Genomic DNA, 18,832 nt, shown 5'->3' on the forward strand with positions numbered 1-18,832 from the left:
AAAAAATGTGGAGCAAAGGTCTCCAAATCTTTAACAAATGTGCGTCAGAAGAACATCTAACAATTTTCATCCAAAATCTATCAGTATTCGTCTTCTCGATTCACACCCAATTCCAACATCTAACCCCTAGCCTACCCAACCTCACTCATTGGTAGGTAGTCTTGATTTGGGAGAAATATTCCCAGCAAAGGTAGCTAGCATCGAACCTACCTCATCACAGATAAATACCCAACGCCAATAATACTGCTCTCAAAGTGCATGGCTGGAGGGTGCCAGAAATTTCACAGAATACACATTGTAGCATCCAGATAAAGAATGACAAAATAAAAAATAAAAAACGAAAAAAAAGCTCATAATTCTACATCAATTCCATTCAGTTTGAAATTTATCATACCCAAACAGCAAATACTTTGCATACACGTACACACTCATTCACTTGGCCAAAACAAAATCAAATACTCAAAACCTTTTCAAAATTACAGCAACGAGTTATATTTATATTCATGGCATATTTCGTACACTTAAATGAACAATACAACTATCAAATATTGTCAAAATGCCCTCTTAACTTTGTCAATTTTTCCCCCTAATTAAACGTATTAAGAAAATGACCTACTGGAATTAGCGCTCTTTAGAATTTAGATTCCATGACAAGTAGGCTGGATCCCCCAAAGGCCTGCACAAAAAACAAACGAAATGAACCTTGATGTACCTTAATCAAGATTTTATGAAGCACTAATGAAAATTAAGAATGGAAAATAAAATATTTAATCAATAATAATAAGGAACTAACATCACACTATTAAGTATTAATATATACAAGTATGTCATCAAACAATTGTTCCATATGATTTAAGTGAAATAGATGGTTTCTTTACTTCAATATTATCAAAATTCAACTGGCAATTGTTTTAGATTTATACTATAATCCATGTAAATGAAAATCGGTATAGGATCATACAGAATCAAGCAAGTACCTAACTCAGTGTATGATGACAAAAAGCATCATGAGAGCACACGCAGGATGTCTAAAAAAGGAATGAAATCAAATTATTAAATTCATTTCCAGCTGCTATTTTTGGCTCGTCGTTTTCCAATTCGAAAGGTGCATTGCGAAGTTTTCCATGAATACATTAATGCGTACCAAGAATCTATTCCGACAAGTGAATAACAAAGTACGAAAATAAGTCACCAAAATGAGAATTAAGAGATAAATATAGTATTATTAGTTCTACTTCTTGCATCCATCTTTGGGTTGTTAATCTAAACTCACCATTCAATGATGTTCAACTGGAAGGATGTTTTACAAAGTTTACTATGAATACTTTGAAACAATACTAAATACCAACTCTGTTGAGTCAAGAGCATGGTCCAAAAATAAGTCAAAGAGGTTACATCAAAATACAAATTTAATAATAAAATTAGTATTGTTATTGAATCTAAACAAATAAAATAATTTGAATTAATCTGCTTGTACAATTGTTGTGGACAATAATGGATGAGCTATTGTCCAAATCTGATCCATTAATTTTAAAAACAGTTTTTGAAATGAATGAATGTAATGTTGACAAGTATGATTGTCAACTAATATTGTAAGAAATGATTGTACAAGTAGCATGACTCTATTTTAAAATCGTCATTTGACAGTTTTTCAATACCAAAGACGTCTTATAAAGAAACCAAACAAATTTAACCCCAACAGTAAATTCCTAACTTCGCCAGTGAACACACAAGATATAGTGTAGGCTAATTCATCTTTAGTTCTAGTTTACTATACTGGTCCATTGTCCTGATTTGCATTTTCAAAAGCTCGAGGTCACGTTATATATCCCCTATTCGTGGTGGTTTGATTAAAAAAAAAAAAGAGTACAAAATCCAGGCAACCACTTCCAGAGATGGTTGAAAAACATTGCTCTACATAACTCCAAAAGCATAGCATATTTTTGCATAAACATATGAGAAAAGGTCATAAACTCTGGGGGCGATGAACCATGCACTTGAGAGGATGGTTTCTATAAAGGGTTATTTTTTCCTGCAAAATATATATAAAGAAAATAGGTAAAGGAAAATATTCACCTGGGCTTGATGACATATGTTAATATGAAAGCTATTGCAAGGAACAAGCAAATTCCACCAACTGTGATGTATGCCTTGCCAAGAAAGTCATTTTTCCCACCAATCCAAGTAGTTGTGGAAAGTACTAACTGTTTTTTGCTGTCAAAAGAATATGTGTTATAATTGTTCTGTATTACTACTGTTATGTTCTCGTTGGCTTCCAAATCAGTCTCTATCCGCCCATATAGCTTTCGGAAATTGGGTAATGCTGCAGTTCTCATCCAAACAAGAAGATCTTCTTGCTCACTCAACTATTACATGAAATCACAAGGACGAAACAATATGAATCAAGAGAAAATATATGGAAGATAAAGAAATAAATATCAAGCAATGTTTGCTCAGAACTTATACTATAATGGCATGTTTGCTCAGATGGGATTAAAATGCATTAGAAAGTACTAAACGAGAAAAAGAAGCTTAACGCTAGTCTACTACTGCTACTATGAGTGAGTTCAAGTATCTCAGCTTTATAGAGAAATAAGATGGGAACGATTTACTTTGAATTTTTAAACTTTCAAGTTGTGTGAATTGATCAGACTAGGAGAAAACTGTCTTTTTCTTTGCTACAAGGAAAATAAGCAACTTCTATTAGTGCCGGACCTTGAATCAAACTGATCATGTTATGTATGTAAAACAATTTTAGGAAGAATAAAACCTGCCCTTTTCCTTTGCTAGTAGGAAATAGCAACTTCTATTAGCACTGGACCAACCTTGAAACGAATTGCTAGTGTCATGCGAAACATTTTAATTCAGATATGGCTTATGAAAGTTCATTAGAAATGAGTTCAACATTGAAGAAATCAAGTATAAGTATTTGTTGAGTCTTATTTATATATGGTAGAATTAAATAGAGAAAAGGGGGAGTGGACTTACAGGTAGGCTTTCATTAAGTTTTCCACCCCCGACTGGATCTTGCTTTTGGAAATTTTTAGGGTAGACATTAGACCCAAATTTAGAATTCTTGTCACTTTGCCAAGCAATGTCTTTCTTGTTAATTGGTATAGGATTGTTTTCAGTAGAAATCCGATATGTGTCATTGAATAAACTCCACGCAACTAGGCCGCATGGAACAATAGGTGTGTGATCATCGTTTTCAGACTCAGGATCACAAGTCTTTGTTTCTCTCTCAAATCTGGGGCTCTGATATTGCCTATCACTTCTACTTTTTACATATCTGCACCAAATTGTAGTTTCAAGTCAAGAAATTAGGGGTCGACTACATGAATCATTTTCCATATGATAAAAAGTGGAAATTAAAAGGAAAATAAAATGAGTTTCCCAGATTCTAACATACCGTCGATGGTTCTGATAGAAGTTGTCAAGCTGATAATATACATAAATAGGATGCTTCATCTTCTTTGGAATCTGGAAACATGTCCAACAGTTGTATTATAAAATTAAATTAATTAAGGAGAGAAAAATGCTCATGTATTAATACGAAAGGTTAGAAGGGAGTAAACTGACAACTAAATTCCTGATACAGGTTTTATTTGTTTTCACATTCTGGATGAATGAAAGCCTCTCACTCTTTGCTGCCTCGTCGTCACCATTTGAAGGAACACAAGCGTCATCATACCGATCGATAATTTCCACCACCTAAGTGTGATAACAAGAGAAACTTCTCTAATACTAAGGATAATTGTTACTAACCATTGAAGCTGGGAAGAGACTGCAACAAGAAAATATGTTAGAATATTACGTGTTCGGATGCAGACAAGGAACCGAGGCCAATAGGAACAAATATGATGCCGATAGAGATCAAGGTTGTTATGACCTGAATTAGATGCAAAACCAAAAGTTAATCCACAACTTTGAAACGAAAACTTCATAATCAAGTGGATCGACGGGATTGGAACCGTACCAATCCGGGAGTTAATATTGGTTTGCAAGCAGGAAGTTCTTGCTGAGTAAATCTGGAATCTGGAAAACATAAGAAATTTGTATAAATGGGGTATATGTTCTCGTTCCAATCGAATAATATGGTCAGTGATAATAGTAAGAATAAGGATTTTCAAGAAAAATACTTCTGATAAAGGTAACAAAGACAATGCATTCTTCATATATTAAAAACAATTCATATGATCTTGTATCGACACAAGGTTTTTCTAAGACATTATCATGTAAGAATTTGCAAAAATATTTTTCCAGTAACAAATTATCCATGCATATAATCAATCATAAATTAAATGATTATTAGTTGCATAAATAAAATTCAAGAAATAAAAGAGAAAGATAATCGATAGTTTTATTTTGAAAGAAATGTACATTGGGGTTTCTTGGATTTCTTTGAAATTGTTTGAGAGGCTTCATCTCCCGAGCTCATCGTGAACATATAAGCAAATAATTATATGTAAATATCTGGATGTTCTTTCATGGATATTAACCAGGTAGAAAGATGGACAATTTCTGGAGAAATGTATATTTATAGAGCTAATATTAGGAATTTGGTAGCGGTCTTGATTAGGCGAATTTCACTCCCTTGCGATATGCACTTGCTTAGTGCTTCCCAATGAAAGAGTCCAATTTTTCAAGGAAGGTTTCTTTTACGGTTTTCAATCAAATGGTCTTCATTTAGTTGGATAAAGTGTCAATTTTAAAAAAGGTTGAACCCCAACCTTGAGGGCACCCCGCCCCGTTTCGTCCCGTCTCTAGAGATTTGTGAAAGAGGTAAATCGTGGATGTGCCCCAACAGACCAGAGAACAAGAGTTGCATGTACACTGCGCCTATAAGAAATCCAATTCCATGCATCAGGAATCGAACCTCCACATTGCGACTGTCAACAAAGCGTGAGATAATTTCATTCATGTCCTTTGCACCACTAGACTATGTCCCGAGGGCCGATAAAGTGTCAATTTTGCTAAAATGGAAAGTTACACTATTAGTCCCCAAAGTATTGGGTCGGTTGCAAATTTGTTCATATTGTAATTGTTTTTGGAGTAGGCTCCCCAACCTAAGGGTTTTGATGTGGCATTAGTCCTTGCACATGAAAACCGTTCAAAAATAGCACCCTTGCCACATAAGCAACAGATGGGAGGTATTAATTTTCGTCCTCAAAACCCAACCATCATTCACTCCGATTTTGTAAAGTTCATAGGTGTTTCCATCCATACATCAATAGTCTCCATTAGTATTGCATAATAGGACACACCGAACTCAATTCTTGAATTTTTGTTGGAGAGGACATATAAATGGAGATGTATTCTAATATGTGAAATCGCCATTTTTTCGACATTTCCATTTTGTTATTTGCTCTTGACAAAGTAAAAATACAAACATATCAATTAAAAATCAGCAAACAAAAGAACTATTTTGCATGCATAAAATGTTATGACGGCCAGGAAAAAGTGGAGGAAGCAATGAGGAGTGCCAGAGTACGATGAATGCACAGAGAGAGAAGTTAAGTGAGTTGCAAAATATAGATACAAAAAAATATTTTGATACATAGACTTTCAATGTCACCATAAGACTTGATCCTTGAAACTATAAACAACTAAGAGAACAAATTGAAAATAAAAGCACAATAGTGAAAAGGGAGGACAATTGGGAATACTTTGTTATACTTAGGGGTTAGTTGGTACTAATCTGAATCTTAAGGGGGATAATGTAAATAACATTTATAATAAACCGTAGAATTAGGTACTCCGTATAATTTCCGCATATAGTGGGGCCTCTCCTCGGACTACTCACTATTAGTATCCCGTCGGTGTTTTATGCAGTTTCTTTTAAATCCGGTATCATTTTACTTCTCCATCCACGTTAACCCGTTCTGCTCCTTCGGCGACGATTCTGTTTCGGTCCATTTCCGGCCGTCGGAAGGAGAATATTCCGGCTCCAGTGCCATCGGATCGTCTACCTTCGTTACACACACAATTATGAATCCCGAATAGTAACTCTCTCTCTCTCTCTCTCTCCATTTGAACGTGATAAACAATTAAATCTACGGCTTGAAAATTTGTAAATTTTTTTAGTTTATTTAGATCTGCTGCAAATTTGTTTGGAACGTGTTGGTTTTTCGTATTGCACCCTTGATGTATGTATTAGATCCATACATGTATTGTTTGTCGTAACTTCGGGATTTTTTTTCGCTTGTTACTCGAATAATTTGTGTCACTTGATTTTTTAGTCGTTGTACGCAAACAATTGTTTCAATTTATGTTTTTATTTGGTTTTGGAGTAGAAACTTTGAACTAGGGTCGATATAATCCGGAAGACTTGGGGTCTACGTACGGTTTGGATAAGGAAATTGAACCTTTACTAATGAAGCAAAGCTCCTCTGTGGAAAAAGGCGTGAATTGATTACTTTATTTTTGGTGGTAATAAGGATTTGCTTAAAAAGTTTATGTTGGAGAGTTTTTTTGTAACTGCTGATAATTTAAACGAGTTTGATTGGTTACTTTGTCAGGAACTAAATAGGATGTTATTATTTGTAATGAGAAATGAAAATTCAAGTATTTGTTTACTTTTGAGGTCACTTGTTGAGCATTTATTATTTGGAAATTCCTAGATCTCTCAAGTCTTAACCATATATGTTGAAGTCGCCAATACTCGACCTAGAAGGGGCTCATTTCAAATTAACCTCTAAAATTTTATTTACTGTATATAGTGATAAATAATAATTATGAAGCATGTCAAGTCAGGCCAAGCTAACTATCACTGACGTCCCTATCCTAACCTTTTATATAGAGGAGGATAGAATAAACCCTCGATTCACACAGGGAAGGTTGCACACTGCATCTGAAATTGTGTCAATTTACAGCTGAAGAGTTTTGAAAAGTTAATGTTGTTGGTCCACTCAAGTCAAGTGCTCTTGAATATATCCTAACATTCGCTTCCCCTGCTTATTTTATATCCAATTGTATGTCATGCGTACTGCATAATGTCATATAACCACCACATTTGAGCACAGAATTAACCACCACATTTTTTACGCTGAATTCTGCAGTGACTACTTGTTCAAACTTCTATTAATTGGAGATTCTGGCGTGGGCAAGTCATGCCTTCTCCTCAGATTTGCTGTAAGACATTTGATGTTATTTAGCTTTCTCCATTGTAATGCTGACTTCAGCACCACAGCACATCCTTCTTGAAATTCTTTCTTATTCTTTCTCTATGATTGCTTTTTATATTACATTAACATTAGAATTTTGTACGAGACCTAACAGAATGTTAAATTAAATATCAAGAATGCTCTTACTTATCTAATACATTTTCAATTTGTTTTATTTTTTCTTATATAACTGATGTAATTTGACAAACTGAAACAAAAGCCATATTGACAATGGTGAATACACCCTTCTCATCTTGACAAAGGTTGCAATTGTGATTGTAAGACTACATGGAAAAGTTTGGAATATCACTTCCCTTTAGGGTTTCTGACTAGGTTTTGTTCTAGGGCTTCTTTGCACTCTGTCAAGGCTGAGCTTGTTTGTTTCAGCCCAGTAGTATGGCTCTCAGATTCAGCATGAGAAGTACTAGTAACAAGTTGCCAGTCAATTAAGTTCTTTCTACTCCCTTTTGCTATTTTTTATTTTTTAGTTTGCGAATACCATGCAATATCAGTTAGCCTGCTGGTAATAATTGCAGGCAGTGGATTCCATTTCTGAATATAAAGTGGAAGCGGCAATAATAATGATAATCTCAATGTATTGACTTTTTTTATGAACTTAGGTTAGTTGCTGATCATATCCAATCTGCATGCAGGATGATTCATACTTGGACAGTTATATCAGCACAATTGGTGTTGACTTTGTAAGAACTTAATCTTCTTGGGTTGGTTACTTGTATTTGACATAATTTTCCACATCTGAATTATGTTTCTATTGTTCCAGAAAATACGCACTGTGGAGCAAGATGGGAAGACAATTAAACTTCAAATTGTGAGGTTCTTTTATCTTGAATTTAACGGCCTATTTGGTTTGTGTTTTTATTTTGAGTTTTAAATTCAATTTCAGATTTCTATTTTAAGGTTTGTTTTAAAATTGAAAAAAATATGTTTGGATTGTCATTCTGAAAAACTGTTTCTCAAAACAAAAAACTAGAAAATATGTTTGGTTTGAAATTTTAAGAAATTGTATAATATTATTTTATTCCATTAAATTTGATAATTTGGTAAAATAGAACAATTTTATGATTATATATTACATATATTTTAAAGTTAGTAAATCTGGCAATATTTTTTTCCGCTACAAAAGTAAAATAAAAATAAATAATAAATTGCAATTAGCAAAACATAGGAAATAAAAATTAATGATGTGGATTGATAGTTTATCTATATTCCTTTAAATATATGATTTTTATAATTTTTATGTAAATAACCATTAAGAGCTTTAGTTATTTTTATTTTTCTAGAATTTTATTTTTTAAGAAATTTTATTTTTTATAGAATTTATTTTTTAAAATTTTTAATTTTTTAGAATTTTAATATTTTCGGAATTTTGGATTATTTTTTAAAATTTTTATTTTTGAATTTATCATATTTTTATTTTATTTATAATTTTATATATTTTTTTAGAATTTTATTTTTAAAAATTTTTAATATTTAAAATTTTATTTAAACGCATATTTTCCATGTTTTGCGTGTTTTCAAAGTTTTCAATGAAAACATTCAAAATGTTAAAAATGGTTTTGAGTTTTACGTTATAAATTCAACCTTATTTTCAGAAATGCATTTTCCAAAATACCATGCCAAACATGTTTTGGATGTTGCAAAACTGAAAAATGAAAACAACTTAAAAACAGTAAACCACCAAATGCACCCTAAATTTTTGTTTGAACTATATGAGCTCTGACTTTAGTTTAAACATAGTTAAGACTATCTATGGAATTATTCCTGTTGTTTATGATTAAGATTTAAGAGTAGTGGTACTTTTTATTTGTTCTCGGTACATATTGGTAGAGGCTACTAATTAACTTATAAAGAGTGTAAACATAAATTCTTATGTTAAGGTTCTTGGATGGTTTTGTTAGCCAATTGATGTTAATGAAAACCTTATGGTTGTTAGAGTTAAAATTTGATTTTCTTTCTACATGAATATTTTTTTTAGAAATTTTAAGAAGCTAACTGAAATATTATGGGGTTGTTTGAGCCTCATTTTTCTATAAGAATTCATTTTGAAATAGTGTTATGATAGATAATGTGTGGTTAAAAAAACAATGAAAAGTTATGAATTTGCGTGTAATATTATTATATTAAAAATATATGGTTGAAATGGTGTCAAATCACTGTTGAAAAATGTATTTTAATGAAAAATTGGGGCTCAAACAAGGGCTATATGTAGTTACATCCATTGCTTATTTTATTAAATAGATATGAGAAGCTGTACATAACTGATAACTCTCGATTTCTTTTAGTCTCAATTTTTGAGGATATCCATTCATGTCCTTCAATCTAATTCAATTAACAATGTAAGAGCATCTCCAAGATATTTTTTATTTTTAAAGAGCATATTCTATCATTTGACGAGCATCTATAAATTTAGAGAGTTAAAATTTTGAAGTATTCCAACAAACTCTTTATTTTAAACACTTGGCCCCCGTTTTGTAGCAATTTTTCACCCCAAAAATCAATTTTTTGACGTTATTTCACTATTTCAACTATCATTTTTTACTTTTTCTCTTACAAGTGGAACCTACTTTTTTCTTTAACAGTCAAAAAATCAATTCTCATAATCACTACTGAACAGGCCCTTGATTTTACTACTCCCCAAAAATATTTATTATTTTTTATCTATCTTTTAGTTTAACTAGCTTTTTTCTAAATTATTTTATTATTTTCCTATATTGAAAATTGAAACACTTTGAATGCATTTAATTATAAAGAGTGAGTTTGTCTCTCCAAACCCATTCTCTAAATTAAAATGTTAATTTAGCCCTCGTTTGGCCCCCATTTTGTGGAAAAATTAATGGGTGGAATAGTGTTTTTTTTAGAAAATTAGTAGTTGAAAAGGAAGATTGTGGTTAAAAATAAGAGAGAGAGAGAAATGAAATATAATAGAATAAAAATTAATGGGGGCCAAACAGGGGCTTAAAGAGTCCCTTGGATCATGATTTTAAGGGTCTTTAAAATATAGAACATCTCCTCTTTAAAGAATCTCTTGGAGAGCTCTAATAGCGTTTTATATTGGGATGTAAAGGGAAAGTCCGAGGTGCTGCAGTAAAGAGTAATGCTTAGACACAATTGCAACTTTTAGTAAGTTGTAACCACACTGAGGCTTTGATTTTTAACTGAAAATTTGACCATTTAGGATCAGTCGTACGTTCTGAAATGGTCTCTTGAGGAATGTTTTATACATGCCTGTCAACTGCATGCATGGCCGGCCATTAGAGAGTCCGTTTAACTTATTCCATGTAATTATTGTTTTTCGACTGATGAGTTATGTGGATATTTTGTTGCTGTGTATCCAACATTGTATTGCTAGATTGTGTTCTTTATTTTATTTTATTATTATTATTTTTTTTTGATAGGTAAAGATTGTGTTATTTATTTATTTATTTTTACTGTTGATGGACGGGATGTCTCTCACCGTTCTTCTGTTGCTTGTAGTGGGATACTGCAGGACAAGAACGTTTCAGAACTATAACTAGTAGCTACTATCGTGGTGCACATGGAATCATAGTAAGTTTCTTTCAATTATTACATCTTACAATGGACCTTTGTGCCCCTTTTTTATATGATCTGCTGTGTACTCTTCTGGCAGATAGTTTACGATGTAACCGACCAAGAAAGCTTCAATAACGTGAAGCAATGGTTGAATGAAATTGATCGTTATGCTAGTGAAAATGTAAACAAGCTTCTGGTTGGAAATAAGTGTGACCTTGCTGAGAATCGAGCCGTGCCCTATGAAACAGCTAAGGTAAAATTTATACTGTTTTGCCAGTTTATTGTATTTGAGCAGACTAGTGTTATCTGACATAACCTTTATTTCCTGTCATAAAAAGGCTTTTGCAGATGAAATTGGCATTCCTTTCATGGAGACCAGTGCCAAAAATGCCACCAATGTTGAACAGGCATTCATGGCAATGTCTGCTGATATTAAGAATAGGTATCATTTTTACATATTGTGCTGTCTTGTTTTCTTTAATTCTTGCCTACTGACGTCAATCCCACTCGCATATTGCCCTTTTAGATTTCTTAGTTCTATTTTATGGGTATTATGTTACTTTTTCGTATGCAATTTGTGCAGAATGGCAAGTCAGCCTGCATCGAGCAATGCAAGGCCAGCCACTGTGCAGATTCGTGGACAACCTGTTGCCCAGAAGAGTGGCTGCTGCTCTTCGTAGTTGACTGCCATGGACACGTGAGGATGAAATTCTCATCGATCCTTCCGACAGGGGAAAGATTGTTACCACCAACTGATCAAGTCATCTGTACTTATATAATTTCAAGTTTGTTGGATTTATAAGGAGCCTGTACGGTTTACATATTAGTAACATTTGTTTGTTATTTTGCTACCGTTTTATGGTTGTGGCAAGTGGTACGTAGCCGTTTGGCGCAGTGGTCGACCACTGGTGGTGCAAATGATAGAATTATATTTATGTAAGATGGGAGATCTGTGTGTGTTGAAATTTTGTACGAGTGTCATTTCCCTATAGTAATTTTACGTATGATGAGGTTTGTTGGTAATAGTTTAAAGTTGTTTATAATTTAATGTTAAACTATTTACTGCTAAATATTTCCGTAAATGATTGGCATATCAAGTGAAATATTATTTAAAAAGCTGAAAATTATAGTTGGTTAAATTAATTAGAAATAGCTATAATTTACAATGTTTTACAATTGGTTTAGGTATTGATATGAAAAGGTACCCCACGAACAGGGGTGCCATTTGGACCCCTGTTTGAACAGGGCATATTTGGCCCTGCTCAATTAACATGGTCCTTTAATTTTTCATTGAAACAGCCAGGTAAGACACCCACCAAAAGGGTGCCACTTGGCCCCCTGTTTGAACAAGGCATGTGTGGCCTGTTGGCCTGTTCAAGTAGCAAGGTTCTTTAATTTTTTATTGAAATAGTGGGGTAAGATTTTGACATTGCAAAAGGTCGAACTAAATATTTTTGTTGCTGAACTTTCTCGAATGTTTATTTAGCTCTTGCTTGGTTGAATTATAAAAGTGAATTAAAATTTAAGTTAAAGTTAACAATTAATTTTTATCATATATTTTATTAGTTTAAAAACATATTTTTTATCAATTTTTTATCAAAATTTATTAAAAATCTAATTTTTATCTTAACCAAACAGGGTCTTATTTTTATTGAACTTCTAAAATTTTTCAAATTATCACCAAACTTTTTCAAAGATTTTCAAGTTGTCATTTAACTTTGAAGATTTTTCGAGTTGTTGCAGAACCTACCAAATTGTTAGTCCGCTCACCACTTTTTCATTTGTTATTTTAAAAATAAACGAGCTCATATTTGTCTCACATTCTTTCGAAGTTCTTTTTTCTGGATATTCATTTTCAATAACATATTTACAAAATAAAATATTTTATATGTAAAGTCAATTTCTTATTATTTTTTAACCACACATTCTTAAAAAAATTGTTGTTAAAGGTCAAAAAAATGTTTTTTCAAAAAAAGTAGCCACCAAGCAGATGTTGAATTTAATGACATGACAAATGAAATGATGGATGTAAGAAATTGATTAATTCTTCAAATTCGTGCTTTTACAACGTGTGACCATCAAATGAAATACTATTTTGATAACAACTTCACTACACGTATAAGAAATCATCTGTAACAAATTTCTACAAATTTCATGTACGTACAGCTCTATTCTTTTGATAAGTCCTAGAGCAAATTGAAATTTTTTGAAGATCCAACATTTAAGAAAACTGGAATATTTAACAGCTGTCAATCACAAGGAAATAAGTATCCCCCCGTTGGAAATCTATTACAGATTTTTTGTACATGCAACTTTATACTCTTGATAAGTCCTATAGCAAATTGAAATTTTTTGAAGTTCCAACATTTAAGAAAAATCAGCAAAACTGGAATATTTAATCCTCAAGACTCAAGAGTGGCAATCACGTGAATAAAAAATAAATAGTGCTAATGAAACGTCAAAAGCCCTTTTCTAGTGCTATTTGTATCAATTTCCCTCTTTGTTCTTATTGATCGATTCGCTTGCGAACCCAAACGACGGCGTTTCTTTCCTGTAGTAAACCTGCGCAGAGAGTAGAGAACACTGCATTGAAGGCGGCAAAAGAAGCGGAAACTCAGTGAGTTAAAGCTTGAACAATAATGCTCTTTTTATTATAATCGTTTTTATGCACGAACGCCGGAAATATTTTTCACGGTAATGCTTTTCTTCTCTCAAATTTGAAGTATTATGCTATGTACAGAATTTTTACTTGTGTTCCAGGTTGAGGAAGATTTAGAGACTCTAACTGCGGCCATTTTTCAAGTTAAGGGTTTTTTCTGTTTGTTGTTTTCAGATATATTAGATATTTCTGAGGGATGTCTGTGGAAGCTGGTTCAAGGAATAGCAATAATAAGTTTAGGAAGAAAGTGAAAGTTGCTATTGGAAAATTGAAGGGCTCGAAAGATGGTGTCGGGGTCGTAGAATTGAAGGAAAAGAGTAGCAAAAAGGTACAAAGTAGAGGAAGTAAAAATGGGGATACATTTTATGTTGATATGAATAAGAAAACAAGTAAAGAAGGTGTGGGAAGAAAAAAGAATTTGAATTTGAAATATGAAGACAAAGAAGGGGTGGGAAGCAAAAGGAACTGGAAATCAAGAAATGGAGACAAAGGGTGTGAAGCTGTAATTGAGGGAAATTCTAGTCGAAGGAGGAAGAGAATTTATGCTGATTATGATATTGGTAGGGAAAGAGCACTAGATAACAATGTAGAAATACCCAACAGGAAATCTTTGACCAAGAGGATGGAAAATAGGGATAGTTATGACTCTGGTAAAAGAAAGCAGACGACGGGAGCAAAATCTTCTGAATTCGAAGAAGCCAGAAGGAAAGCTTCAATTGCAGGAGGAAGAAAATCTAAGGAAAGTGAGTTACTTGATAAGAAAAAATTGAGAGGCAAGGTGCAGGGTACCAATAAAGTGAAAATTGTTGAAGATAATGGCTTTAAGAGTAATATGCTGAGGGGAAATGCTAAAATCAAATATTTGTTGACCCAAAAATTAGATCATGGTCAAAGAAAACATGTAGTTTATTCTGTTGAGAAACCTCCCAAGAAGATGGTCCAAGGCAAGAAGAGCTCAGCGAGTGATTTCGAGGTAATGGAGGATCGGCCAAAGAAAAAAAAGAAAGGTATCCGTATAGATCCTCATGATATCTCGAATAAGAGATTGGATGATAGCATAGCTAGTAAAGGTCAGTATCATTTGTAATTTGTATTATTTTTAGTTTTAATTCCATTTATCATCTATCTTATTCTATTAGAGAGTTCTATTAGGCAACTTTGATCAAGGCTTTGGCCCAAAATTGCACTTATGATTGAGAATGTCCCACTGTGGATTCACAGATTGAATTCTCTGTGGAAAGTCCTTGGTATATGAGTCGTATTACAGAATTAGTTCTGTCCATCTTCTTTATTGAAATTGATTGAAATATGAGTTGTTTTTCAAGTTTATATGGAGTGAGCACTCTGAACTATCTATGTCAAAAAGGCTAAAGTAATTAGAAAAGTAGATTGCGTCTTTGAAAACAAACATTGTCCTTTTAGCTACATCATCCAGCCAGCATTTTGTTGGAATGATTTTCATTGTTTTTTTCCCCCTGTTAGTGATTCGGAGTTCCTAGATGTCTGTAAATGATAGGTTAACTTGTAAGTTGTTATCAACCCAAAAATGTTACAAACAGCATTATGAGAAGCTCTTGAGTGATAGATCAATCTCTTATACCACCTAGTTATCATGGATGTGGCTTCATGCCAAGGGGAATGCAAGCATGCCATGAGATGATGGTGGAATTTCTCAAGCAATATTCAGTTTAGTTGTTATATTTTAGCTTGACGATAGTTATGTCAATGACGAATACAACTCAGCAGATAGGTACAGGGTTCTTGCTGTGTCAGTGTTCGCAATGCAGCCGACAAGTGTTATTCCCTTTGGCATTTGTTTTCAACACTTGGCACATACTAGAATGTTTTACTTTTCAATCTGTTGCTTCCCTTCTCCTCACCCAATCCAACCCTACAGGAATGTTACCAGTTCTAGCTAACACCTGCGGCTGAAGGTGCAGCCTCCTCAAATTTGTTAAAATATAAAGTTAGTTTTCTATGGATATATTGATGATTTCTTTTTGTATTTATAAACTAAATCATGATACTGTTGATTATCTTGGAATGTTATCTGTGTACTATACGCTGTCAAACTAATTTCTACCTCTGTAGCGCAAATGCTTACCCATCTGTTTGAAAATTTCGATTGCTATCTTCTGCAGATAAACTCATTCCTCTTTTCTTCTAACTTATTTTCCCTCACATGCTTTCCAGATAATAGTGAAGAAAACCAAGATTCAGTAGAAAAAAATGATGCTGAAATGTCAAAAAATGCACAGTTTCGTGCCATACGTCCTAGCCCCTCTATCCTTTCCTTTGTGGAAGACAATGTAATTTATCTAGCTAGGCCCAATATGCTTGACTGACATCATTTTTATTCTCTGTATCTATTTGTTTTATGTTTGTGTGAGATTTGTTGATTCTTAGCACTTCTTTCCAGTTTTTGGGCCGTAGGCGTGATGTGGAGTTTAGGAGGGCTGGTTACAGCATTGAGCTTTCTGCCCCTTTAGATAACATTCCCTTCTCAACAAGCTCAGAAAGGGAGCGGATTGAAGTACCGGTATGTTCAAATGGTTTCCATTATGAATATGGTTGAACTTAAACAATTTTAGTACCTAAACTGAACTATCTTATGCACCAAAATACCCACTTCTTTTTGTATGGTTTAATTCTACTCTTCAGCATGAACTATAATAGTTAATTATGATTATAAAATACTACTATCTGTTCACTCTATTAACAGTTTATTCTCCCGTCATTTAAATTCTCCTTGTAAACTAAGCTATTTGATGCTCCAGTAAGACTCAAGTTCGTGTACTTCTATGAGTATAAAATCAGCAAATTTTTACTAACTGCATCTTGTGTCATATTTGTTTTTCTGTAGGTGTTAACATATGATTATTTTGTAGGTATTCAGAAATAAATTGACATTCTTTGCTGCTGCTAAGATTTCATCATCATTCCCCGCTCCTGAATTTCCAGAGATTGCATTTGCAGGTATGTTGAACAAACTATTTCTGTTAAGAAACACAAAAAAGTCAATTGTGATAAACTCTTCTTTTTTTTTTTTTTTTTTTTTTTTTTTTTTTTTTGGGTTNNTTTTTTTGGGATCGTTCATTTGTTTAAATTGGTTGCTTATTTTCTTCAGAAGTTTGCATTATTAGTTGTTATATAATGAATGTTTTACTAATGCTCCTTTCTCCTCATGGATTATGTTACTATTGATTCGAATTGATCTGTAATTTTCAATGAAGCATTTGAAATATAGGATGATGTGTGGAAGAAGGTCCTGGTACTATTTGACAAACTTAACTGGATTTAATACTCAAGTGAATCTGTTTGTTAGGACGGTCAAATGTAGGGAAGTCATCTTTGCTAAATGCACTAACTAGACAATGGGGAGTTGTAAGGACGTCAGACAAGCCTGGTCTCACACAGGTGCTATATTTGTCATTATAACTGAATTCGAAATTATCAGAATATGCATAATAACAACTTACAATCATTTTGTAGACTATCAACTTTTTCAAACTTGGATCAAAACTCCATTTAGTTGATTTGCCGGGATATGGTTTTGCTTATGCGAAAGAAGAAGTCAAGGAAGAATGGGAGGCACTTGTGAGTATGAGAATGAGCATTGTCATTTTGTGTTGATTTTTTATTTGTTTAATAAATACTATGGCACATCATCTCTATGCATTAACAGCTGATAAGTTCAGATGATCACAGTTGTCAGTTGGTGCTAAGCAAAAGGAAACACGTGTGTATGTATATTTAGATAAAAGTCAATATGCTTGAAAATATTTATAAACTGAGATTTGCTCTATATAAATATTCAACAGTGTTTACCACTAAAGTTCGAGTAAATAACTGGTCCTAACAAGACCGACTCTTGAAGTTCTTTCATTGTATATGCTTCATTGTATATACTAAAATCACATGAAATATGTAATATCATCGTTTATCACGATTAGTGTGATAGGCTACACCCAATTAGAAATAACTGAAGCATTCTAATGTTAAATGAAACAATATTACATCACTTAGCCAAAGAATATCCTAGATGATGCAAGGTGTCTGCGTTACTGTTGTATTTGATTCATAGTTGAGCATAGAGTTTTTAGGAGGAAACTGCATCATTATTCTGGTGATGGGAAATCTGAAACTGGGGAAAGAAAATATGTCATAAATTGATAATTTTGAGTTAAAATTGATGGTACTTGAACTTGGTGATATTTTTATCACTTCTCTACTGAAACTGGTCTACATTTGTTGACTATGCTTTGATATGTCTTTGTATTTGTTATATTTGGTTTCAACTATTTTGGTTCGTTATTTTAGAAATTCTTTTTCCACTCCCTTATTATTCATGCACTTCATCTTGTAGGTGAAAGAGTATGTGTCTACACGTGTCGGTCTAAAGCGAGTGTGTCTTCTTGTAGACACAAAATGGGGTATGAAACCAAGGGATCACGAAATTATTGATTTGATGGAAAGGTAAAAACGTGATGCGTTTATGTACTTAATTCATGTCTGTATAGCTTTACTGACTCTTTCTACATTTCTTTAAATTATTCAAAGGATGGGTGGGGACTTCATAGTTTTATATTTTTACACTGTTCATTTCAAGTGTTATCTTGCCACGACCGTGAATCTGTGATATTGTTTCCCGAATTTACAGGTCACAGACTAAGTACCAAATTGTTTTGACAAAGACAGATTTGGTTTTCCCAATTGATGTGGCTCGCAGAGCAATGCAAATTGAGGAGGTAAATGTATTATCCGTATTCTGAATCAAAAAAAGTTGAAATCTTTACCGTTCTGATCCATGACTGGTTCCTGTCTGATATTATAGAGCCTCAAAGCAAAGAAGTCTGCAGTTCAACCTGTGGTATGAAGGATATGGCTGGTTTATTCATTGTTTTAATGTTTATTTTTCTTGTTTAACGAACTAAAAATAGTGTGGCCTTTGTATATAAATGCAGATGATGATAAGCTCGAAAACTGGTGCTGGTATCAGAAGTTTAAGAACGGCGCTTGCTAATATTGTTAGGTTTGTTAAGCGCTGAAAGGTACTTTGTTTTGTAACATTTTCTTGTGTCAAATTCATAATAAAAGAATTTGGCCTTCAAACTTCCTATTTTGTTGATTCAATGTAATTTAAATTTGATTTGTGGATCATGCTCAATGATTGAAATGAGCTGAGTACTGTGTTCTGTGTACGTTTTTGTTTGCATATATTAAGATGATGGCCAGTGTATTGAACTAGCGAATTTAAAAGTTAAAATCAGTGTTCTAAAAAGTGCGTTTAGGTGTAGACGAAACATTATGTCTTAAAAGTAAGAGCGAAATTAAGCGATCAACTTTCAAGTTGATCGTTTAATGTGAGACTAGAAGTGTCTAGGTACGTTTTATTAGTTTTTTTTTCCTTTTTCTTTTTCTTTTTCTTTTTTTAAGCCTTTTATTTGATTTTAGTTTC

The 18,832-nt window shown here is 33.1% G+C and overlaps 3 protein-coding genes across 5 annotated transcripts; 2 read left to right on the forward strand and 1 right to left on the reverse strand.

The window, feature by feature from the left end:
- Positions 1-562: 562 nt before the first annotated feature.
- On the reverse strand, positions 563-4,921 carry LOC111406557 (putative ALA-interacting subunit 4). The gene is made up of 8 exons (XM_023035962.1): positions 4,810-4,921; positions 3,977-4,035; positions 3,815-3,889; positions 3,580-3,711; positions 3,410-3,480; positions 2,989-3,289; positions 2,077-2,366; positions 563-676 (listed from the first exon to the last, which is right to left on the reverse strand). Exons 1-8 carry the CDS (start codon positions 4,919-4,921, stop codon positions 622-624), a joined length of 1,095 nt encoding a protein of 364 aa, XP_022891730.1. The 3' UTR covers positions 563-621.
- Positions 4,922-5,820: 899 nt separating this feature from the next.
- Positions 5,821-11,740, forward strand: LOC111405542 (ras-related protein RABD2a-like). Its single transcript, XM_023034482.1, has 8 exons — positions 5,821-6,002; positions 7,059-7,131; positions 7,817-7,864; positions 7,945-7,992; positions 10,659-10,730; positions 10,813-10,968; positions 11,054-11,157; positions 11,299-11,740. Exons 1-8 carry the CDS (start codon positions 5,827-5,829, stop codon positions 11,393-11,395), a joined length of 774 nt encoding a protein of 257 aa, XP_022890250.1. The 5' UTR covers positions 5,821-5,826; the 3' UTR covers positions 11,396-11,740.
- A 1,459-nt stretch (positions 11,741-13,199) lies between these two features.
- LOC111405543 lies at positions 13,200-18,618 on the forward strand. Of its 3 annotated transcripts, none has more exons than XM_023034484.1 (11): positions 13,200-13,332; positions 13,549-14,444; positions 15,568-15,683; positions 15,794-15,913; positions 16,263-16,350; positions 16,700-16,791; positions 16,867-16,971; positions 17,741-17,850; positions 18,035-18,122; positions 18,209-18,244; positions 18,339-18,618. In XM_023034484.1, exons 2-11 carry the CDS (start codon positions 13,571-13,573, stop codon positions 18,420-18,422), a joined length of 1,713 nt encoding a protein of 570 aa, XP_022890252.1. In that variant the 5' UTR covers positions 13,200-13,332; positions 13,549-13,570; the 3' UTR covers positions 18,423-18,618. The 3 variants fall into 3 exon arrangements, with proteins under 3 accessions (XP_022890252.1, XP_022890253.1, XP_022890251.1); XM_023034485.1 differs by having other exon boundaries at positions 13,219-13,332; positions 13,476-14,444; XM_023034483.1 differs by having other exon boundaries at positions 13,225-13,409.
- Positions 18,619-18,832: the final 214 nt, after the last annotated feature.

Source organism: Olea europaea, chromosome 12 (genome assembly GCF_002742605.1).
Source record: "Olea europaea var. sylvestris chromosome 12, O_europaea_v1, whole genome shotgun sequence".
NCBI classification, from domain to species: domain Eukaryota; kingdom Viridiplantae; phylum Streptophyta; class Magnoliopsida; order Lamiales; family Oleaceae; genus Olea; species Olea europaea.